This window comes from Patagioenas fasciata, chromosome 13 (genome assembly GCF_037038585.1).
Source record: "Patagioenas fasciata isolate bPatFas1 chromosome 13, bPatFas1.hap1, whole genome shotgun sequence".
In the NCBI taxonomy this organism is placed as follows: Eukaryota; Metazoa; Chordata; class Aves; order Columbiformes; family Columbidae; genus Patagioenas; species Patagioenas fasciata.
This window is the reverse complement of record NC_092532.1, coordinates 15,255,984-15,280,072: the sequence shown is the minus strand read 5'-3', so window position 1 is coordinate 15,280,072 and position 24,089 is coordinate 15,255,984. Positions and strand designations below refer to the sequence as shown.

The 24,089-nt window shown below is 56.9% G+C and overlaps 1 protein-coding gene across 1 annotated transcript; it reads left to right on the top strand.

Moving 5' to 3' along the window:
• The first annotated feature begins 7,345 nt into the window (after nucleotides 1-7,345).
• On the top strand, nucleotides 7,346-23,421 carry HSD11B2 (hydroxysteroid 11-beta dehydrogenase 2). The gene is made up of 5 exons (XM_065848084.1): nucleotides 7,346-7,638; nucleotides 21,456-21,668; nucleotides 21,883-22,068; nucleotides 22,311-22,448; nucleotides 22,926-23,421. The coding sequence occupies exons 1-5, from the start codon at nucleotides 7,368-7,370 to the stop codon at nucleotides 23,285-23,287; spliced, it is 1,170 nt and encodes a 389-aa protein (XP_065704156.1). The 5' UTR covers nucleotides 7,346-7,367; the 3' UTR covers nucleotides 23,288-23,421.
• The last annotated feature ends 668 nt before the right edge of the window (nucleotides 23,422-24,089 follow it).

Below are 24,089 nucleotides of genomic sequence, written 5' to 3'. Positions count from 1 at the left end.
TGTGAACCTGGCCCTGGCCAAGCTGCAAGCCTTGTAAACATCTCCCTGTGCTGGGCAGAGACAGGCTGCCTCATGGTGTAAATGCAGCCAGGGCAGCATCTGCCTGTCCCGGTGGGGCCTGGGAGGTGTTCAGACAGGAACATGCCACCTCCTGGTCCAGCACCGCTCCTGCCATCCTGGGCATGGATTAAATCCCGTACTCGATGCTGGCCATGATGCTCCCCATGGGTGCTAGACAGTGGGCCAGCACCATTTCTGAGCATCCCCCTCTGCCAGCTGCAGTGCTTTGGGTACCGTCACCTGTGGCAGAGGCATTTGGGAACAGTGTCACGTCATCCATCATGGTAGCTCCACCTTGGCGCTGCCCCGGCGCTGCCTCCAGCCCTGAATCCCGCACAGCAGGTCTCTGTGGCTTTCAAGGAATGAAGAAAAACTTCACCGGGCAGGGCAGCTTCTTTTTCCCAGCTGACCTCTGTCCAGGGTTGTCCCTCTCTGTGAGGCTGGATGCACTGGTGGCCTCAGAGCAGCCAGGCAGTGCCAGTCTGCCCCAGCTTGCAAGGTGCCTGCAATGGTCCTGGGTGGCTTTGGGGACAGCGGGATGCCATGCCAAGAGCTGCAGGTGTCCCAGAGGTGCCTCAAGTCATGGTCTGGTTCTCCTGCACTCCAGGTGCTTGACTTGGGGCTGCAAAGAGAGGACGAAGAGATCATAACAGACAACATTGAGCCACTCAGATGCACAGCAGGAAGGAGAAAGGGGTGGGAAAGCATCTGCCTGGCTCCCTGCACCTGCCCCAGGTATCCAAAGTGACACAATGCACATGACAACCCCAGGACTGTTGCTCCCGAGGGTTTGCTGAGGGAAACTGAGGCAGGCTGCTGGGAAATGCCCCACCACTCCCAAGTGATTTGGCAGCACTTGGGGAGGCCATGTCCTCAGCAAAGGCCTCCATCAACCCCTGTTTATATTTTCCAGCTAGTTGTCTGTTTTGTTATTTTTTGCAGCCTTGGTGATATTTCCAGGATTCCCCATCCGTCCCCAGGCACACGCTGCCCTTGAGCGGCGCCTGAAGTGCTTGGCTTGGCCGTGGTGCAAGTAGCTTATGCCAAAAAAACACCAGGCACACGCAGTCCCCCAGGAAGGAAAGGGGGTGGGATGATGCTGGAGGCTCCTTTGTGAGCAGAGGCAGATTCGTGGGCTGCCACATGAGGCTTGGTGGGGACCCAGGGCAGCATCAGCAGAGTTGGGGCTGGGGTGCTGCACCCCCAAGGAAGATGCGCTGGGTGGGATGAAGTGACCCTGCCAAGGAACCTTGTGGAACCCAGCACCTCCATCCCTGTCCACGCCTGGGCTCAGCCCCTGTGTCTCCTGCCCACGCCAGCCCAGTGCCACCAGCTCTGTCCTGCTGCCACGAGGGGGCACGGCGGCCACACGCATGGTGAAGCCACCCGAAGTGACGCCTCGTGTCCTGCCATTCTTTGGGCACTTGCCGCTGGCCTTCGGTTTTCTGTTCTCCCTTCCACAGCACCCAGGGGGGCTGCACCCCCACCTCTTTCCCCAGCGGGACATCCTGCTGCTCCTGTGTCCCCAGCGGGATGACAGTCACGTCCTTGGTGCTGGCCATTTGTCTGGCTGGCAGGGACAAGCTCCTGTCCCCCTGCACCCGTCTGTCTCTCCAGTGTTTGTCCCTGGCCCCCATCCAGATGAGGGGGGTGAGCAGGGGACAGTGGAGATGAGCCCAGCTCCACTTGCTATCATATTTACCCTCTTCTGTAGCAGTTTGGTGGTGGAGACCCACTTCCACCCCTTCCAGAGCCTGTGCTGGAAGATGTCCCCTGCCTCCTCCATGCCACCTTGCCAGCACTTTCCTAGGGACTGTCCCAGCACAGGGTCCTCTTTGCCACCACGTTCTGAAGTTAGCTCCAACCTTGTGCCGTGTGGACACGTCCCCACTGCTGTCCCCAAGCTCAACTGGAGATCACCCATGGTCCTGGGCTCGTGGTAGCCACAAAGCCCCTCCACCTTGCATAAGAAACACAAATCCCACCAGAAACAGCACAACTTCACTTTTGTTCACAGATTGGAGCCATCCAGAGCACTTCTTGCAAGTGCTGGTGCACACTGCCCACCTCCCAGGAGCATTGCGATCCTCTGCCTCCCCAGAGTTCCCCCTGCTGTCTCAGCTGGAGGATTCCTCCTCTACCTCTTCGCCCCAACCCTCTTGAGCAACCTGAGGCCAGCAACATGCTCTGCTCTGCAATCGTCTTCTGCAGCAGACAGAGGCGTGGGACAGGAACCAGGTCACTGCTGCCGTGACCTACTGCCCTCTCCCTGGGGGGCAGAGGTGGCAGAATATCACTTGGAGCGTGACCCAGATGGCTTCCCCAGGGATCTGTCTGGTGGTCAAGGGAGAGCCACATTTCCTCTGTCCCCATCACCCTAATATGAAGGTAGAGGCCCTGTGATGAGCATGGAAGAGACAGGAGATGGGAGGGTGATGCTGGGCTGGCAAAGCAACCCTGGCATGGGTACCACACATGCCACAGGAGTTGGGGGATATAGAGTACAAGGCATTAGCAGAGCCGGGAGCAATTTGGAGTGTCACCAATGCTTCCTGGCCAGGTCAAAGGAGCAAGGTCCCTGCAGCCCAAAACGAGGTTGTTTGGAGAGCTGTGGTGCACAAAGGCTGGCAAAGGGGCTGCCAGGGTCATGTGGGCAAGCAGGCATGGTGACACGGGGTCCTTACTAGGGTGAAAAAGCCCAAGGTCAGGCTGGGGAGTGGCTTCCCAGAAGGTGAAACCTCTCCTGAAGCCATGAACACAGTTGGAAGCGGAGCTGTGTTTTGTAAATACTGGGGGATTCTGCGCAATCTGGAAAAAACAAGATGGGCAGGAATTTTCTGGAGCCAAGGGGATTTGCAGGGAGCGGGGTCTGGGGTCAGAGCTCAGCTTGATGCTCCGTGGTTGCCAGAGGGCTGCCCTGAGTAGCAGCCCTGGTCCTCCTGAAGGAGCTGCTTCAGGAGCAGAGAGGTCCTGCCAGGAGCTGGGGAGAGGATGGTGCTGTGCCCACCATCCAGCTGAGGTGCGTGGAACCCCCCATAGATGGAGGATCCAGGCCTGGGACTCAGGCTGATCCCACTAATGGGGCATCACAGCTGGGACACACAAGTTGGAGGGTGCAAGTGGTCACCTGTGTTCTATGGCAGCAAAATGCAAGGAAAGCCCCCAAAAAGTCCTCAGTCATGGTTCAGAGTAAGTTGGATGGAACAAGGGATGGAAAGTCCTTGGCAGGGAGAAGGGAGAGAAGATCCCAGCACAAAGGGTCAAAGTGGTTTCTTGGGTGACTGTGGCTCAGGTTGGCCATGCTGTGGGGAGTGCCTCCAGGCTGGGCTTTGGTAGACCCTGTGTTTTGTTTACATGCCCAAGGCTTGAGGAAGGATCACGAGGATGTTAAAACATTGGGTGCAGGAAACATCTTCTGGAGTTGAGCCTGGTTTAGCTGAATCAGAGCCACCTGAGGATCTGCCCTCCCCAGAGAAAAAAGCCACAATAACAGGGAGCAGAGTCCAACCAGAACCAGTAGAACAGAGCGAGTTCAGTGGTAGGACACGAATACTTGATGCTGGGAGTGATTAATCACTGTCCTCTGCAAGACACATTGGGTCAAAATGAAAGTTAATTCCAGGCAGTACAATGGCCTTTGTCACCCCTAAACTGTGTCTGGCCCCAGACACCAATGGGCTCCAGGGTCCCACATCTTCACTGTGAAGAAGGGTGGACCCACATACGTCCCAAGGGCTCTTTGAGGGCATGGCATGGGAAAAAAATGAGCTTTTGTTAGTGAGGAACACTTCCAGCATCCCCTTTCCCATGCGCTTGATGGTCCATGGTAGGTACCCAGTTCACAAGTGATGGCCAAGGGGGTCCCATACCCATGGTCCCCTCTCCTGGGATAGCTGTTCCTGGGGAAGGACTATACTCCATGACATGTGCAAGGACACGAGTGCTGGCACAAGCTTCAGTCAGCCTTGAACACACAAAAGTGTCCTGTGAGGTGTTTGCCTGGCTGGTGTTTCCTAAGGAGATAAAGCTGTAGAAGAAGGACTTACTGTTTTGGAGAAGATTAAGTACCTGTGGGAGCAGTGTGGATGAATCACATCCCTCATGGGCTTAGAGCCCCTGGAAATGGCTCATGGCATTGTTGAAAACAATGTCATGAATCTTCTGCAGATGAGATTAGGGAGTGGAACAATTATCTCAAAACCTGTTAGTCATGGGAGGCTCCATGGAGCTGGAGGAACAGCCTAGGGCAAAGGGAGCACTAGGAAGACATGGTGTCTGTCCCCCAGGGACCTGCATGAGCAGCCCAGGAAGGGTGTGGGAGGTGGCTGCGGTCTAACCAGCTCCGCTTCCCCTGAAAAGGTGAGCTCTAATTAGCAGAATGGTACGGAAGAGCTCGAATAGGTCAAAAGGTAATGGGGCTATCAGTAGTGTTTCCTAACAGCACAGCACGGCTGGGAGGCACCCTTCGGTGTTGAGCAACGGGAAGATGAACAAGGCCAGGTGCTGTCTTCAAGGGAATAGTCACCAAGGTCACCCTAAGCACACGCTGGCCTTGTTGGGGAGCTGGGGAACAGCCAAAGCTGGCAAAGGGTGCTGGTGGTCCAACCCTGCCCCAGCAGACCTCTTGGTGAGGGCATCCATGGAAAGCCCTGACTGTGGCCAACACAGCACACCATGGCTATCTACAACCCATCTTTGGGGTGTCTCACAAGAAACGCATCCTGAGACCATGCGTGAGGAACTCCGGAAGGGATGGTTGGATGGACAGCCAACCTAGGTCTCAAGGAGATGTGTCAATTCATGTTGCAATTTGGGAACAGCCCCTGCTGAAACACCACCATCAGTGCAGACTCTATGTTCTGTCTCTCTCTGTAAAACACTGTATCCCTCACCCTGCTCCCTTGCATGTCCCAGCACCTCTGCCTCCGCTGGTGTGGCGAGGGATTCTCTCTCTGGAGACCACATCTTTGGAAAACAACCTTTCAACAACTTTTCAAGCCCTGGTGAAGCAATGGGAATGTGATGTTTAACAGGGTACTCTTCAGAGCCCAAATCACCCAAAGCTCTGCCTTTTGGCCACCTCCATCGTTTTCACCGAGTTCAGTAGCCCTGCGCCACAAGTGAGCGGATCCCTGAGGGACAGCCCACGGCCATGCAGTTGGCAACATCCCTCCTCCTTCTCCTCTACCTCGCCGGCATTCCTGGCATTCTCCTGCCTGGAGGAGCAGGGCTGTGAACCCAACCAGGTCCCACCACCACACCCCAGCAAAACCACCCCAGCCTGTTTGACTCTGCACTTTTGCAGAGCTGCCACTGCCTCCACTGACGAAATGCGTTTTTCCGCGGGTACCACAGGGGTTGTTTCCAAGAAGGATGGCACAGGCATCTGTTGCCATTGCCACCACCATGCCAGGGCTTATGGAATCTGGCAGGGCCGACCGGCACTGATGGCAGCCTGGCTGGCATAGCCTGGCTCCTCCAGGATCAGAAACCAGTGTTGATCCTGGCACACAAAAGCATCTCACCCTCCACACAGAGGGCACTGAGGGTCAGGCTCGTGGCAAGAGCCAGCAGCACTGCATGGCACGGACACATGAGGGATTATCAAGTACAGAGACTTGGTGAAATATTAAAGCAGGCACTTAATAAAGCAAGCCCAGCGGCAGCAATTACCCTGTGTAATAAACCTGGAAAGGAGAGGACTTTGCCCCCCCAGCTGGGGTAATGCAGGGAGCTCCTGCCAGCACTTGACAGAGGTGGCACAGACCTGGCGTCCGGCACTGCGAGGCAGAGCTTCCACACCAGCCGGGGCAAGCCAGGAGCCAGGCTTCCAGCACAGCTCACCGTGCCACAGCCCTGGAATAACGCGTGGCAGGGTGCTGACTGTTCCAGGTGGCAAACCAACAATGGGGTGCTGAGAAATGGTCTGGGATCACTCAGGGGTTGTTAGCCCCACATCACAGGGTTCCTAGAGAGGAGTTGGGAATTCATTCACATCTTATAACACCTGCCTGGTCCAGGCACTGGGAGAAACTGAAGTGTGGCTGGCCCAGGTGCCAGACCCTGAGTGGCACATGGTCCAGCACCCTTACAGTGCTCCTGTGGCAAACAAGCAGGTCCTGCAAGGGCAGACATCCATGGAGGGGTGGTCCCAGGGGGAGGCCGTACCCTGTGCTCCCCGTGTCCCAACGGTGTACGGGTGCTGGAGGCACTACCTGTGGCTCTGGCAGAGGGCAGGGGATCTGCCCACCCATCCTGTGGGGCTGACAGCACTGGTGCATCCTGCTAGGAAGCTCTGCCTGGCACAGACACTGAGCCAAACCAGGCTGGGCTTAAGCAAGCTGAGCAAGCCATGCTGTGTCAAGCCGTGTTGAAGCAAGCTAAGCTGAGCTGAGTTGAGCTGTGCCTACCTAGCTAGATGGTATGATGTCCCAAGCTGTGCTGAACCAAGACCAGCTGAGCTGTGCTGGAAGTCGCATGACATCTTGAGATGTGCTGAACCAAGTCAAGCCGTGCTGAGCCGAGTCGAGCCATGACAAACTGAGCCAGGCTGTGCTGTGCCAAGCTGAGCTGTGCTGAGTGGAGCTGAACCAAGCTGAGTTGAGCTGCACCTGTTTAGGTGGCATGATGTCCTGAGCCATGCTGAACCAGCCTGAGCTGAACTGAGCTGTGCCGAGCTGAGCCATACCTATCTAGGTGGCCTGATGTCCCGAGCCATGCTGAGCCTTGTCAGGCTGTAGGTGGCATGATGTCCTGAGCCATGCTGAACAGAGTTGAGCTGAGCCATGTCGAGTTCTGCTGAGATGAGCTGTGCCTACCTAGGTGGTATGATGTCCTGAGCCGTGCTGAGTTGAGCCAATCCAAGCAGTGCCGAGCTGAGCTGTGCCTACCTAGGTGGCATGATGTCCTGAGCCATTCTGAACCGAGCTGAGCTGAGCCGTGCCTACCTAGGTGGCAGAATGTCCCGAGGCTGGCTAAACTGAGCTGAGCCAAACCAAGCCGTACCGGGCTGAGCCGTGCCTACCCAGGTGGCACAATGTCCTGAGTCGTGCTGAGTCGTGCCGAACCGACCCGGAGCTGTCCCGGTGTCCCGCGGGGCTCCGCGCCGCCGGTCCCAGCCCCACTCCCCGCCGCGGTCCCGCTGCGGTGCCGGGCCGGTCCCGGCGGTGCCCGGTGCCCCGGCTCGGGCCCGTTCGTCTCTCATTGGCGGGGGCGGGAGCGGCCCCGCCCCTTTCCCACCGCCTGGGCGGTTATAAACGGGCGCGGCGGGGCCGGGCGCGGCGGCAGCGGCGGGGCCGGGGCCCGGGATGGAGCCGGGGCTGGACCGCTGGGCGTACGGCGCGTTGTGGGCGGCGCTGGCCGGGAGCCTGGCGCTGCGGGCGGCCCGGCGAGCCCTGGGGCCGGGCCGGGGGCTGGTGCTGCCCCTGGCGCTGCTGGCCGGGCTGCAGAGCCTGTGCCGCGCCTGCCTGCCGCTGCCCCTGGGGCTCGCCCTGGCCGCTGCCGCCGCCTGCCTGCTGCTGTGGTGGGCATCGCCCCGCAGGCTGCTGCCGGTGGCGGGCAGAGCCGTCCTTGTCACAGGTGAGTTGTGGGGACACGACCTCGACGTCTCGATGGCCCCGGTGTGTGGTCGGGGTTGGCGGGGAGCAGGGCATCCCGTGGGCACCGGTGTGGTGCTGCAAGTGGGGTCCCCCTGGGTGCCATCCTGTGCTTGGGACAGAGCAGTGGCACGGCCACCATGGTCATCCCTCCTCCTCCACGTTCAAGCAGAACTGGCTGGCCTGTACATGCTGTTGGCCCTGCCCTGAAGTGAGGAGGCTTTAGAGAGTTGAGCTGACCTCTGCAAGTGGCTCCTTGACTCAAGCATTGACCACCAGTTGCAGTATGATGCCGGGAGCTGCTTCCTCCAAAAGCTGGGAGATTGAATAGGACACGTGGTAGGGCTGGTGCAGAGCCGTTTTGGAGAACCTTGGCTGCCCTCCCCTCCTCTTTGGAGCCATGCTTGTTCTTAGAAAGCTTCTTGTGGCACCTCTAGAGGCTACAGTGGAGCTTGCTACCTGTGGCTGAGCACCTCTGGTTCATCCAGAGGTCTGTCCTGGGGCTGCAGGGGACAAGTGAGGCTCTTACCCCTCTTTGCAAGGGCATCCTGGAGAAATGCTGCTCAGCTGCTGCCCAGCTCCTCTTTGGGCTGCCTGGCACAGAGCTCCTCCACGTGGAAGGTGTCTCTGTAGGGGATGTGCTGAGCACCTAGGCCAGGCTTTGCACAGGCTTGTAGCTGAGTCTTTTGGGGATATCTTTGTGTGCAAGTGCCTTACCCTCTCCTTTGCCCTGGCAGTGGGTCTGGAGGATGATGAATGTAGCGGTGGCCAGCAGGTGCTTTGCTGTGAGACAAAGGCAGCAGACACGGGATGAGGAGGAAGTGCTGGATCCAGGGTGGTTGTTACCACAGGTGTGCTGGGAGGGTGCTGCAGAAGGGAGGGAAACCTGTGGGCATAACTGTGATGGTGGTCCCAAGGATGGCAACCTACATCTGGTGGGAACTTTTTGGCTGGGCTTGGAGTCTGCCAAGTTGCCAAAGGGTGTTTGTGCGTTTCTGAGAAAACTGGGTCTTGTGATGGGAACTTCCTTCGAGGAGAGGTGAGAGCTGCCTCCTCCATCCAGCTCAAAGGGCTCGCAGCACCAGTGGGAAGCGGAAGGAGGTCTCTCTGGATGAGGAAGGCAGAGGATGAATGCATGATTCAACGGAGTAAAAGTCAAAGCCGCAGCGGGGCAGGGCTGCCTGCGGAGGACATGTCTGACAGCCGTGCGCTCGCAGGTGCCCTGTGGCACACCAGGTCAAGCCAGCCCTGGCTCTGTGGCACTGCCTGTATAATTAGTGAGTCAGTGGCTGGAACAAGGTGTTCTTGCTCTGGTGTGTTGAGGTGACACCTCTGCAGCTCTGGTGTGTTTGCTCCCAGCTGTAAATATGTTGTGGTTTTACAGGTCCAAGGTGCTGCCTGCAGTGCAGGATCAGTATTTCCTTACTGCTGCTCCAGCAGGTGCCTGCCAAGGGGCAGACGCGAGGGCTGCTCTGCCTGAGACAGCATCCCTTGCTTGAGTATTTGCATAGGAATTAGCCTGTTTCTTTTGCGGATTAATTCCAGACACCTCCTGGCAACTAGGTATTGAGTCGCTGCTGGTGTCTCTTTTGGTGTCTTCTCTGGGGGCAGGCGGAGAGGGTAAGTAAAGGAGGGAGCTCTTGGAGAAAGGCAGCTCAGCCTTCCTCCTGTTGCCTATGGGAAGCAAAACACAGCAGAGGGAGAAGCATGGAGTTGGGTGCCTGGGGATGCCAGGCATCAGTGAAGGTGTGTGAGGTTGGCGACAGGGCTTCTGCTATGCTGGATGTCATGCTGGACCCTGCAGGTCAACTGAGAAATGCCACAAAGTCCCCTCCTGATGCCTGCCATGGAGAAGTGCAGGTCCCAGCCCCAAAAGCTTTGGGCATTGTTTCCTGTTATATGCACTTCTTGGCCATTGGCTTAATGCTGTGGCAGGGAGTTGTACAGGTTCAACTGCTGCACATCCTGGTTGAGGTGTCCCAGCTCTTCCAGCTGCCCACTCTCCCAGACCCACAGGAACAACCCCAAGTCAAGCTCTACAAGTGATGTTCCAACCCCATATGCTGGTCTGGACATCACTGGCTAATCAAAATTTAGTTTATGGGAGGTGTTGAAGGGAAATGAACTATGCAGCTTGGTGGGAAAGTAGCAGAGCAGATGTGAAGCTGCTGCGGAGCAAAGGTACTGACCCTGCAGTAGCAGCAGGGACTAGAAAGTTGTGGTGTTCCCATCTGTTGCAGGTTTGTATTCCAGGTGTTGCGCATGGGGCTGGGGCTTGGCCAGAGCAGGAATAGGCAGTTGCCTGGTCCTGCCTGCCGCTGGAGAGGAGCGAGGAATGCTGCGGTCTCCCATGGTGCATCCCCCGGGCTAGCGAAGTAGGTGGTCACTAGTCCCTGTGGTACTGTGTTTATCCATGGCTGTGACCTCAGGGCTCTCGCTCTGCATCCTGACCATCCGGCTTCTCTGGGAGTGCAGCTCCAGCATATGCAGCCTGGCTGGAGGCGGGGGGCCAGGAAAGTGTTAATCCTGCCTTCCTGGGGGAGGTCACAGCTGTTTGCAGTGAGGAGAATGCCCTCCTGTGCAGTGTGGGCTGGGAGAGGTCAGCCCTGGGAGGACAGGCAGGATGAGGAGGGGAGCAGAGATCAGCTGCTCTGACCCAGGCTGAGATGAGACAGCAGCCATCTCCACGCTGACCTTGATGTGCTGTCCTGAGCCAGCCTGTGAGTCCAAATCTACCTTGGAGACAAGCTCATGGTCCAGCACAGGTTTTGGCCAAGTGTGGGAAGCTGCAGGGATCCCAACATGCCTGCGGTGTGGGCAGGCAGGGTACGGGCAGCTGCCTGACCTGAGGCTGATCAAGCACTGGAAAGCTGCAGCCGTCACCACCAGTGTGTGGTCCAGGCACCCCAGGGTGCTGATGCTGGTACTTGGCACCCGTGTGCTGGTAACTCGCCGGGAGCAGCCTTGGTCTGAGCATCAAAGGACTGGTTCGTGTGTGCGTGCCCATTTCCAAATCTGAAAACAGCACCGTTGGGTGTCCTTGGGTCCCCCTGAGCTGTGTGAGCAAAGAGTGTTGCTTGTACACCTATCTCATTCCTATCTGGATTGATATAAAAGCACTCCAGCCTCTGTAGCCTGTAAAAGGGGTATGGTCTGTGAAGACAGCTTTGAGAGAAGGTGATGAGCTACCACTTGGCCTCTCCAGATCCAGACTGATAGCACTTTATGCAAGGATTTGTTCTGGCCTGGGTTGGTTTAGATGTCAACCTAGATCATCCTTTGGTCCCTGTGGTCTTGGTGGGTGCCTGTGAAATTCAGTGAGTCCACAGAAACTGCTGAACACAACTGAATTCAGTGTTTGGAGGTGGTGGAGGGATGGCTGGGAGCATCTGTGGGTCCTGCTGTGCACCTGGAGCAGTTGTGAGCCCCTTGCTGTTGCGTAGCTCTGCTGTGTGTGGCTGGCTCAGGGTGGTTTTTCAAACAGTAGTTAACTGCCTGAATTATGCAGATCCTTGGAAAGGACCGAATGCAAACCAGCCTGTAGAGCTTGCATGCCTGCAGGGTTTGGCCAGAGCAGAGGGAAGGCAGGAGTTGTGTAGCAATGTATTGATTCTTCCACTTCAGCTTGGAAGGGAAGTTGAAAATGGTGGATCGCTGCTCTGTGTGTGAAGATTGCACCTGAATTAGTTACACAGCTCTGAAATAACCTGAAGCCATAGGACTGCTGCCAGATGTGTTGGGTCCCTTGCATCTTTGCTTCTCCTTGGTGCAGCCTACAAAGCCAGGAGGCACCTGCAGACTGCTCTGTCCCCAACAAATCATCTTCGTGAACACAACCAGTTGGCAGGTCGGGCTGCTCCAGACACAAACCTGCCACATTCTCCTCTCTTCTCCTCCTTCCCCACTGCAGGGGAAACTCTGTTTTCCCGGTGAGGCTCTCTTGTTACGATTGCATGCCCCATTAGCGATCTGAAATGGGTCAGGGCTTCAGAGCGTGTTCAAGGTTAACAGAGGTTTTGCAACTTGATTGTAGTCAAGTGGAGCTTCGGTGTTTCCCATGGACTCAACAGATGTTGAAGCATCTGGTGACTGTGGCAGGACGAAGTGATTCAATCCAGATGTCAGGACTCTCGCTGTTCTGCCGCCAAGGTAAATGACTCTTCTTGGTTAAAAAAACAAAAGGCAGCATTGCTCCTGTCTGGACTCTGATGCTGTCTCTTAGACCCTTTTTTCAGCTAAACTGGGTGACTGGGAGATGTTAAGGGTCTGGACTTCGGAGCTGTTGAGTAATGCGTGCTGGCTCTGGGACGGGCACCTCCACTCCAGGGCACGGCTGGAGCATGGGCACGGTGCGTTCACAGCCTGTGTTTGCTGCTGAGCCTGCCAAAGCTGGGCAAAGCTTCATGCAAAGATGCTGTAGCTCTCCATAGGCAACTTTTATGCTGCTTCTGGAGCTGGTGAGCCAGCTATGGGGTACCTGGGGTATTCTCCAGGCCAGGTGCAGGCTGAAAATCAGCTCATTCCCAGGAACTGCTCAGGTTTTTCCAGGTTGCGTTAAAAATTAACAGCAGAGACAACTGTTCCTCCAAGCTGAGGGGGGAGTAGAACCAAAACTAAACACCCAAACTCCACCCCTGGTGTACAAGCAATGCTTTGCATATTTAAAGAAGGAAAAAAAAAGTGCAAGATAGAACTCTCTAGTTGTGGGTTTTGCTGCTGGTTTCTGGGAGCAGAGGAGGAAACCTGCTCTCTCTGCCTCTCTTTGCAGGGCTGAGGCTCTCCCCACACTTTGTCAGCAGCTCTCCACGGTTTTAGGATTCTTCTTCCTCTTGCTAGGTTTCTTTGGAAATAGATAGCTACCCCTGCTCACCACAACCACGTAGATATGTACACTCAGCTTTCTCCTTTATCTATTACATAAGCACTTTCAAAGCCCGCTGATGACACAGACCTGTTGGGATGGTTTTTGTTTGGTGGTGGTGTTGTGGTTTTTTTTTGTTTTGGTTGGTTTGTTTGGTTTTTTTAGCACTGTTAACCAAAAATGATGAGCAAAGCTAATCAGGAGGAAAAGCGCCTCAAAGTTGCACACTGTGGGAGAATGAAGTTGGTAGAAAAACCCAAGCTGGCTTGATTAGTGCTCAGGGTTACACAGGGACATGAGAGCAACAAAGCTGAGACTTCCCTGCAGAAATGAGATTGTCAGATGGGAACGGATGCTTCGGAAGGAGAAGTGTAGGCAGTCGCTGCCCTTTAGTCCAATGAGCAGCACATCGTTAACGAGGTCTGGGATTGTGTTACCCACTGTTGAGTCTAGCTCTCCCCTTAAGTCAGGATTTGCTTGCAGAAGAGCTGTACTGCTTTACTGCTGGTAACACAGAGGCCATGGACTTGGACAGACAGGGTTTGTCTTGAGTGGGAATGGGGTGGGAGAGGTCTTCAGGATGCCTCCACTGAGTCTGAGCAAGTGTTTGCCTTCTCCCCATAGTCATCTTTCAGCGCTGTTCCAAAACCCCAGCTGGGGACCTGTGCTGGCCCAGCTGACCTGTGTGGGAGGAACAACTGCAGGGTGTTCGTATGTCTCCACCTCCCGATGTCCTTCCTGCCATCTCAGATCTGAGCTGCAGCCGTGGAGCCTGCGAGGTGGGAAATGCCCAAGACTGTTGCTGCCATGCTGGCAGTGTGTTGCTATAGACGTAGTTTGGGACTTTTGGTGTGGTGGGTTTGTTGTTTTTTTTTTTTTTTTTTTAAGCATGTTGCCTCCTTCTCCAGCTCTCCCTGGCTGCTCAGGTGTATCCACTGTCTTCAGTTGCCATTCTCATGTCCCAGCCTGTGCCTGTTTCCTTCTCACCTCGGTGGATGCCAGCCCCTGAGCTTTATCAACTTTCCTGTTGGGAGCTGGCTTCCCTGGCACACATGGGGCTGTCCTGGGATTTGCTGGCGCTCAGGCTGTAATCTTGAAAAGGCAGTTTTCAGCTTTACAGACTTTGTGGTGGTGCAGCCTCCTGCTGGGCAGCTGACCCTGGGGAGCCAGATGGTGGGTGCTCCTCAGGCAGGCTGGGGATGGAGGAGGGGTGGGCTGGGGAGCTGAGGTCTGGGAGGAGATACCTGCCCTGATGTCCTCTGCAGAAGCTCTGAATGTCTGGCATCTCCTTTCAAGCCTTTCTCCGCTTTTCTGGTGGTGATCTTCTGATCCTGGGTCTCTCAGCTTCCACCAGACACACCCTTGAGCAGATTTGTGATCCCTCCAAACTCTGCCGGTCATACTGCAGTTTGGCATAAACATCATGCTGTGCACATGTGCTGCTCATAACCCTATCCAAACACACTGTGACCACTGTTTGCTTTTCTCCAGGGTCCCAGTTACCAGGTGGGGACAAGCTCTATCATCTGGGGTGTGCAGCCATCCCATGGTGACTTATTTTCCCACTTCAGCCGGTGTGCTGGGCTCTGCCTGCACTCTCCCAAGGTGAAGAATGTGTGGGTGCTGCCCTGTGGACCTCCATTCAGCCTGGTTCAGCACACTATGTCTAAACACATCGGCCTGGAGGGCCACCTTCATGTACTTTGGAAAAATGCACCAAAATAGCCTTGTGATACTCAAATTCTGACTCTAAAGAGCTGGTGAGAGCTGCAGGTGGAGGGTGAGGAGGGTACAGCTTAAATCAGATACAGGAGGGCCTGGTGTAGCTTGAGGTGGCCATGGGCATATGGCTCTCAGCCTGGAGAGCTTAACAGCTCAATATATTTCAGAAAGCTGTCTTGGCTGAAGCTCAACTGGTGCTCACTGAAGTGTTTTGCTCAGTTTCTTAAAAAAAAAAAAAAAAAAAAAAGACAAACCAACTGAGCTGCGTGTGGTTCTGCAAGGTGCGAAAGAAAATACAGTTGGTACAACTGGAGAGCCCAGTTGGGCTATGGGGATGGGCAGGGCTGGCACCTGTTTTTCTGCTTGCCTGGACTTGTGGCACGTAATGGGAGTTTATTCTTGTGACAAGGGCAGTGATGAGGTGGCACCTTACAGGCAAAGTAGAATTTCATCACCAAAATACCCCTGAGCTGCTACAACTCCACTGAAACCTCTGTAGCTTTATTGTGGTGCTGCACACTCTGAGCTGCTTCACATCATGATACCCTGGGCTTGCTATGGAGCGAATGCTTTGGTCGGCACTGCCCCAGCCTGGCTTTGTTCCTGCTGGCACTATGTCCCAGCCCCTGTGACTTGTCCACCTCCCTGGTGTGGTGGGTGGACCAGCGGTTCAGATCTCTTCCATGGCTGACCTGACTCACCATATGGCCGGAGGTTTTCCTGGTCCTGTGGCGCTTTGCTGTCCCACCTTCCCTGAAGTGTCCAAGGTGGTGATGGCTTCTGGTGGCCCACACAGAAGAGCTGATCTTCCCTTCTGCTGCTTTGTGGATAGCTTAGCCCTGCCTACAGCAGACTTTAGGCATGACTTTCTGCCTCTGAGAGATGGATATGGGGCTTGGCTGGTGTTTCTCCAGCCTACTGAGAGTCCCTGTGGAGCCCTCGTGCAACTCAGGGATGCCCCAGGAAGTGCCCAAGCCATGGCTGTGCTGCCATTGCATTGTTCCCCAGGAGCATCTTCAGTGCTGCATCCCAGCTGTGGCTGGTGGAGCCTTCTGGCTTCCCGGCCTGGTCCCGCATGGCCTCTCCAGAGCGCAGGCGGACGTGTTACAGGCACCGCCTTTGCATCCGCACCCGTCTGGCCAAGCCGTCCCTGGGCCGCAGGTGTCCTTCCCAGTGACAGCTCTTGCTGATGGATGGCTCTCGCCAGCGCCGTGTTCCTGTTTCACCATGTTCCCTCTGAAGGTGATTATTAACCCAGTTATCGCTGTAGCTCTTCACAACTTCGTCTTCTCGGGGGATATCCATCCATCCATCCCACATTAGCTCTGACGTACAGGCTGTGCCTTTTCCCAGGTGACATCCACACTGCCGTCTTCTCCTGATCATCCTTTCCTGCAGGAAGATCAAATCCCTGAACAGAAGAGTCTGGCTGCTCCTTTCAAGGAGACAATCTCCCTTGTGGATGGTGGCTGCTGGAAGATGTGTTCTGGCCATGGGAGGTGGTGAGCGGCTGCTTCTAGGAAATTTCTGTGCCATTTTTCTGTGAAACCCTGAAGTGTTGCTGGGAGGAGAGGCACTTCCTCCACCCCGCCTGTTTGCAAGCCCTGGTTGGTCCTCACTGGCAGCAGCATCACTGCCATGCTGGGGCTGGGTTATCTCCAGGGCTGTCTGTGCCTGTAGCTCCCAAATCTGAAGAAGATCCCAGTGCTTTTGTATCTGCTGGTGCAAGCACTTAGGCTGAGCTTGGCAGGTCCAGGTGCTAAGCTGCCTTCTCCAGAGCTTAAAGCCTGCACTAAGGATGACTGCAAGCTTGTGGGTGGATCCTGACCTCCTTGAGCATCTCACCAGGCACTGGCCTTGTAGAGGAAAAGGTGGTTGGGCTTGTTTGTGTCCCAGTTGGGCTCTTTTCTGTTCTGGTTGGGCTCGTTGCTTTCCTGGCTGCACTGGAGATACGTGCAATGTAACAAGCTCCTGGCTTCATTACCCCCACTGCTTGCAAGCAGCATCTGCTGCCCAGCTTTGGCAGGGGGGATAAGGCATCTGAGTGGCTTTTAGGGACAGGGAGGGCTGTAGCTACCCACATTGATTTATCTTGTGGCTGTTCTTGTGTCATAGGGTACCCAATACTGATGCACCAGTGCCTGCTTCTGAGAAATGGGCTTTAATTCAAGAGCCGTGGGTGCATCTGCACCAGCCTCAGGGCTCCTCGTCATCTCTGCCTGGCTGCTTTGGGTTGTCTAGGCAGAAAAATCAGATTTTCTCCCTTCTCTTTGGTTTGTGAAGTGAAAGATATCTTCCTGAGAGGAGGTGATGGCGTGTGAGTCTTCAGAAACACTTGGCTAATCTGTTGTAATTCACACCATCTGGCTCTTGAACCAGGCATGGGAGGGGGTTGGGTCACCCCGGTACGCAGACCAGTGCTGGGCATCTGCAGCTCAGTCTTCTGCCATGGTCCACAGGTCCCCCTGGTGGGGCTGGGGGTCTGCCTGATCCCCACCCTGTGGGACCCACCGGAAGGACACAGATGTGACACTTCATTCTGGGCTGCAGGAGCTGTCAGCACCCTGGTAATCTCCCCGCGGCTGGCTGTGCCATGTGGGGATCCTGGGGTGCAATGTGTGCCCGCCTTGGCTCAGGTCCTACCCAGGGAAGGAGGCTGAGGCTTTGCAGGGACACCCCCTCAGGCTGCTTGGGTTGGGGAGGCTTGTGTGTTGTTCCCTTGCCAGAGGTTTGGGGATGGGATTTGGGTCATCCCTTAAGGTATCTCCCTGGGTTTAATTTCATTTAATTTGGCTCGCGGCTTCCCAAAACTGGGTACTGAGAACCAGCAGCAGCACCGTCACCTGGGCTTCTGTCACCTCCTGCCACCTTGGCTGTGTCCTCCAGTGCCCAGATACAGGGGCTGCTCCTGGGGGGTCCGAGGGGAGTGGGGACACCCCGCTGCTGGCACAGTGTGCTGCTGAGGGAGCCGCTGGCTGGGGTGTGGTTTCCTGTTGATGGTGAGGCCTCCGGGTGGGGTGGGGGCTGCTGGTGCCCCTGCCCAGCCCCACTCCTGCAGGACCTCGGGTGTGGGCAGGCAGTGGGTGATGGCTGGATGGGGCAGCCGTGGTGGCTCAGCTGCCATGGGCACAGGTGCTCCTGCCATCCCCTCCCTCTCCAGTGCCCTGCCAAGAATTTGTTCCCTCTTGCCTGGGGCTGACATCACCCCTTTATCGCTCCTCGCTCCGAATGTGTGTGGCATTCGGGAGGTGTTGGCCACAGGGCCCTGCCCTCCCTACCCAGGCTTTTGCTTGGTGATTCTTCCCACCCAGATATGCTCTGTGCAGGAGACCCCTCCCTGAGTCACTTTTTGGGTGCCACATCCCCTCCAATACCACTTTGCCCTGGGATTCTCCCTCCACAGGATTCCCATGAAGCTCCCAGGGTGACCGTCCCGAAGCAGCTGAGCCAGAATCTGTTCCCGTTGCACCCGCTCTGGTGCCCAGCAGAGCCTCCCGCCGGGCTCGACCCTGTCCCCGCCTGGAGGAGCTGGATCCGAGGTGGTGGATCCTGCCGGGGCCAGAAGGCAACACCTCTGAGCAAAATGTCAGTCATGTTTAGCTTGGCATCCCAGGCAGGATTTGAGCTTGAGCCTATGGAAACAAGCAGCTCAGCGTGTTAATCCGCTCAGCCTCGGTGCCTCGGCTCCCCTCTGGCTGATCGTGTCCTTGAGCCCAGCGCCATCCTGGGGCTGGGAGGCTGGTGACAGTAGTGACAGCCCTGTCTTGGTGAGGTGTCTTGGGCAGGATGGTGGGACATGCAGCCCAAAAGCTCTGTGGTTTTGGTGTGGACCAGGTAGAGGTTGCAGGATGGATGTCCTGGGATTTGCGGAGTAGTGGCAGGGCTGTGGGGGCTACATAGGTCACCAAGGTGATGGCTGCAGAGCTGGGGAAGGGACAATGTTGCTCTGGGTGTCTGACTCAGCTGACAGGCACCAGCTGCCTCCGGGCTTGTCAAGAGATGGAGCATTCCCAAAAAATTCCCTGTGGCCACCCTGCTGTCCATCCTTACCACGGACTGCTGGCTCCCCATGCTGCCAGGGCTGACCCTGGGGGAGCTGCTCCATTGGAGGTCCCAGGCTGGGGTGGCTGTGGAGGGAACAGCTCCCAGGGAGCTGCTGCTGTGCTCAGGCACCCATAGGGCTCTGGGCAGCTTTGCAGTCACACAGTGCTTTTCCAGCCAAGCTGTGCTTGTGATTCCTCAGATTTTGCAGGTCTGTGCTGGTCCTATCCCATAGTGCATGGCTCAGGGATGAGGATGCTTGGATCACAGCTTCAGGATGAAGATGCAGGGATTGTGTCCTGAGGATTAGCATGCTTGACTATTGGTTTGGGGATGAGGATGCACAGCTTGTAGCTCCATGGCTCAGGGATGAGGACACATGGCTCACAGTGCAGGTGGGAAAGCCACTCTTGCATCTCAGGGGGATAAGCAGTGCAGACCCGTGCCACCAGCCCTCCATCACATACCGTGCTGGCAGTGGGCACAGGCGTAGGGGGGTTGTGGTTTGCACGTCCTGGACAGTAGCTGTGTTATCACCCATCTCAGCTCCACTCAGCAAACCGCGGTGTTGATTTTGAGCATGTGTTTGTGCATGGCAGCCTTGGTGCTGCCTCCAGGAGCGAACACCTGAGACAGCAAAAACCCGGTGCTGTGCCTGACTAAGCTGAAAGAAATGTGCCTGCACCAAAGCAGAACCAGTTGCAACCGAGGCTCAGGCTCTGCTCCCGCTGCAGCAAAAACCTCTGGCTGCTGGCCCAGGGCCCATGGCGGGGGATGTGATGGGGAGCTGTGACCCCCTGGCCCTCCTCCGTTGCACTCCCTATGCTGGGCTTCTCCTGTGCTCCGTCCAACTGTGGTCAACTTACACCGGCAAGGATGCAAAACCAGTTGGCAAGCTGGGAGCTGGGGCGGGAGGGAGCTGGCGCCGGTGTCTCCTCGTGATGCAGCATCCTCGCAGCAGCACGCCTAGCGCCAGCCTCGCCGGGGCTGCGCAGACTGGCCGGCTCCGGCGATCCCGAAGCCGGGACAGCGGTGATGGCTCCTGTGCCAGCCCCAGTGTGGCTGGTGGCTCGTGCCAAGCATGGCCCTGGGCGAGCTGCTGTGCTTTGGGGCCATGTGTTTTGGTCCCGGGGGTTTAATTGTCCCTCTCTGCACTCTGGCCATGCCTCAGCCTGGCGGCCAGGAAGTTGAGCAGCAACGGAGACCTTAAATAACACCAGAGCATCCTCGCCCTCCTGGCCCCGGGCCTCCCGCCAGCCTCCCAGAAGGTTTTTTTTGTGTGTGTGTGAATAAATTAAAACTTCCGAAACAAATCTTCCGACCGCCCCACTCCACTGAGGCAAAACAAACCCTGCCTGCCTCTGATAGCTTGCGGCTGTGTTTGCTTCTTCCTTGCCAGGCTTGCCTGAAACAAGCCGGCAAGCCTGGCGCTCTCGGGTCTTTGGGATGTTTCCTGGTGTTTTGATGCTCAGGAGGTGATGGAGAGCTTCATGTTTGGACTGGAAGTTTTTCTTGCTGGCTGGAGCGGGAGCAGCGCAGGTAACAGTGTCCTGGCGGCAGCGGTGGGCAGGGTGGTGGCTGCAAGCACTTTTATTTTTAAGCCTTATCTTTATTACAGTTTTCTCCTGCCCTGTTGGGAAAGGCAAAATGTACCTTATCTGGTTGGCTGCTGGCAGCACGACCTGTTCCCGAGGCGGGGAGAGGCGGATGTGCCACACCAGCAGCCTGCGGCACCTTTGGCATCCCCTGTGGCACCAGGGGGTGATGCCGGGGTGATGCTGGGTGATTCTGAGCCAGGCTGGTGCGTGCCCACGATGGGTGCTGGGTGTTGTGTGGGAAAAGGGGGATTCCTGCAGCCCCTTTCCCACGAGTTGAGCACCTCTGGGTGTGTTATCACTCGAGCCTCTGGCCAGGGACTTCAGTTACCTTTTTTCTGACGCAGCAATAAAGCAAAGCTGAGTTGGGGAGGGGCATGCAGATGCTGAGCTGGTGATGACATAGCTGGCACCTGTGAGCTGGAGCTGGCAGCACCCCAATCCCAGGCTAAGGGTGCAGGAGCAGGGAGCTGGGGGGAACAGCCAGTCCTTGTGCCCACCCCAGGGCTGGCAGGTGGGGTCTGGGGTATCATGGGGGCCTGTGGAACAGGTGACAGGACTCCAGGCCACTGTTGCGTCCATCCCGGGGTGGTTCCAGGTGCCGGATAGGGCCTTTTCTTAGGGATGTCCTAAGGAGCACCCAAGGGTGGCAGGCAGGAGGGTGCAGGGGGCATGGGGCTGCCCCTCCAGCGCTCCCCTGTTAATGGTTAATGTGGCTGGGCAGCGGTGGTGGCGCATGCTCCCCCAAGCTATCAGTGCAGCCATCGGCCCTGGGAACAGGCTGTACCTTGCTGCCAGTGTTTGTTTGCAGCCCGGCTGCTCCAACCTGGCCACCAGCCCCATGACACCCAGCTCCTGCCTGGGCTGTCCCCCAGCCACCCTGACAATGGCTTTATGGGTGACAGTGTCACCTGCACTGCCTCTACTTGAGGTGAGATGGACAAGATGAGGCTGGAACCCAGGCACCACCCAGTGCTCCCTGGCATGGGACATCTCCACCAGTGCCCCCTTGGAGGATGCAGAGTGGCAGGAGCAGAACAGGATACCTTTTTTTTTTTTTTCTCCTCTCCATTTTTAATCTCCTCAGCACCCAGCCCGGTGATGGGTTGCTGTGCTTCTTGGCCACCACTTTTGGGAAGCAAAAATCATTCAGGGAAAGACAGTGTCTTCCATGGAGCCTTGTGCCAGCTCCCAGTGGTGCCTGATGGAGCTTTTAGAGGATATTTTGGGGGGTGATACCTCCTGCCCTGCATCGCTGCTGAACTCTGGGCTGTCCCAGTGCCTCACTGTGCCTGCAGTTTTATCTGCACCTTGCATCAGAGAGGCACCCAGGGTGATAGGGTTGCAGATAAGCGAGTGTTTTCTTCCTCCTCTGTGCCATAGAGAGAGAAAACAGCAGCTCCACAACCTGCAAATGCCCCAGAACAAGGTCATGTCCCTGGCAGGTGGGAGCTGGAACGGGGTGATTGAGGGCAGGGGTTTTGGTCCCTGGGGATGGAGAGGCAGAGTTGGGCAGGGTGGCTGGGGGCTGGGGACAGTGGCTGTTACCGGCCACTGCAGGGCTCCTCTTGGTTCTCACAGGCTGCGACTCGGGCTTTGGGCAGGCGACGGCGCGGCACTTGGACTCCATGGGCTTTCGGGTGTTCGCCAGCGTGTTGGACCCGCAGAGCCCTGGCGCCCAGGAGCTGCGCAGCAGCTGCTCATCAAGGCTGACACTGCTGCAAATGGACCTGACCAAGCCAGAGGACATCCAGCGCGTCCTGCAGCACATCCAGGCCCACACCAACAGCACAGGTATGTGCCCTTGGCCCCCTGCTGGGACGCAACACAGCTCCCTGGGACGCCAGCTTGTGGCCAGCATGGCAGTCCCAAACCTCCATGTGCCTCCCCATTGGGGGCTGCACCCTTGCATGCCCTCTTGCCAACAGCCTTGTCTCCGTGATTCCCCAGCAGGACCCGGTGGGGATCCCTCATTCAGGTCACCTCTTTGAGCATTCCATCCCTGCAGGGCTCTGGGGTCTGGTGAACAATGCCGGCTTCAACGACACCATCGCTGACGCCGAGCTCTCACCGCTGGGCAAGTTTCGCACCTGCATGGAGGTGAACTTCTTCGGCTCGCTGGAGCTCACCAAGGGGCTGCTGCCCCTGCTCCGCTCCGCCGGTGGCCGCATCGTCACCGTCAGCAGCCCCGCGGGTGAGCAACCTGCCTTCAGCACAGCCCCCAGACCCCTGGGACCCCCAGCTTGGGTGTGGGTCAAGTATCCCTGGGGTGGTGCAGCTCCAACTCCCCCTGGGCACCTCTGCTTCCCCGGGCAGCTGCACCAGGCTGGCACCTGAACCCCCTTCCTCAGGCTGTGGCTGGGAGCACAGTCCTACGCAAGCCCTCCCGCAGTCCCTACCCAAGAGCCTGCTCACTCATCCTGTCTCTCCTGCCAGGCGACCTGCCCTTCCCCTGCCTGGCAGCCTATGGGGCATCAAAAGCAGCGCTCAGCCTGCTCATGGACACCTTTCGCAGCGAGCTCCAGCCCTGGGGAATCAAAGTCAGCATCATCCTGCCCGGCTACTACAAAACAGGTAAGAGGGTTGGCTGCCTGCACCCGCTTGCTGGCTGTACCAGAAGGCAAAGGAAAGATACCCTGGGGAGGTGGAAGAGATGGTGATGAAGCAATGGCAGGAGCTGCTGGCAGTACAGGATGCAGCTTCTGAGTATCCCCAGCCACCTCCCTGGGGACAGTGGCCATTCTGGGGCATTTAGGCTCCTGTTGGTGAGAGGCATGGTCAGGATCAAGTGCCAGCAGATCCTTGGCCACTGGGGCTGGCCAAACCAGCTCAGCCATATTTACAGTAGTACCATCCCCATTTCAGGCAGGATCTGAGACCTCTGGTCCAGTCCTGGGCTACAAAGAGCCACCATGATGCTTCCCCCATGGCAGAGCTTGGCAGGGGTTTCAGCAGGACCATCCTAAGAGGCTGGGTAGGGACCAGGGGCCCCTGGCACCCATGCTGGAGGGGCTGGAGGAGGGGGGGTCCATGCAGCTCACATCCTTGCAGGGACAACATGCGACCCTGCCTTCTGGAACCTGCAGAAGCAACGGTTGGTGGCCAGCCTGCCCCAGGAGCTGCTGCAGGCCTACGGCGAGGACTATGTGGAGGAGATCAACCGCCAGTTCATCCAGTTCATGAAGGTGGCGGTGGAGGACCTCAGCGCGGTGGTGAACAGCATCACAGACGGGCTCCTGGCTGCCAACCCAGCCGTGCGCTACTACCCAGGGCAGGGCCTTGGGCTGATGTATTTCATACACCGCTACCTGCCCTACTTTGTCCGAGACTTGTTCTTGAAAGGATTTTTCATCAATCCCAAGCTGCCTCGAGCGCTGCGGCAAGAGCACCACAGCGAGGGGAAGGTGAACTGACCTCAGCCCCCAGGCGGTCGTGGGGCAGGAGCGAGCCTTCTCCTGGGACTTCTATGGACGTCAGCCCCCAAGCGCTTGCACGGCCACTGGCATCACCCTCCTGCACCCTGGGGGAACAATCAGCACTAGACGTTAAAAACCAAATTGCTTTCCAAAAAATCAGGCAGATCTATTTTCTATTGTGCGAGAATCAACATTTTCTAGAGACTTTGTTTTTTGTATTTTTTCTAACCATGCATCCTCCAAAGGAGCCACCCGTGCCTGGCTCAGCGGCTCTGCACCACGGGCTGGGATGTACCTCGGGCATTTCTCAGCTACCCAACACCTTCCTCCCTGCTGTTGGAGCTGCATTTGTCTCCATCACCTTTTGGCTGGGTCAGGCTCAGGACCCTGTGGCCGCTGCTGTGCCAGCCCCTGCCTCCCTGCCCTTCCTTACACACTCCACATGCTCCCAGCAAGCGCAGGGACAGAGGCTGTGGAGCTCTTCACAAGATGAACTACATGATTGTCACTTTTTAAATAAATCTGTTCTTGATATGCCACTGGGCTCCAGCACTCTCCTTCCGCAGCGCAGCGTTGCGATGTTTGGTCAGGGCAGAGCAGAGCTGGGTGACAGCTGGCACCACACTGAGCACCGTGGCAGGAGGGGCCACAGGTAGCCCCAAAAAAGGGGTCAGCCCATGAAGAAGAGCTTGCTATGCTCTCCCTTACTCCTCACCCCTACCCCAAAGACTTCCTGCTGCTTTGCTCTGATTCCATGGCCCTGTTGGGGTGAGAATGGAAGGGGTGACAGTGCCACACA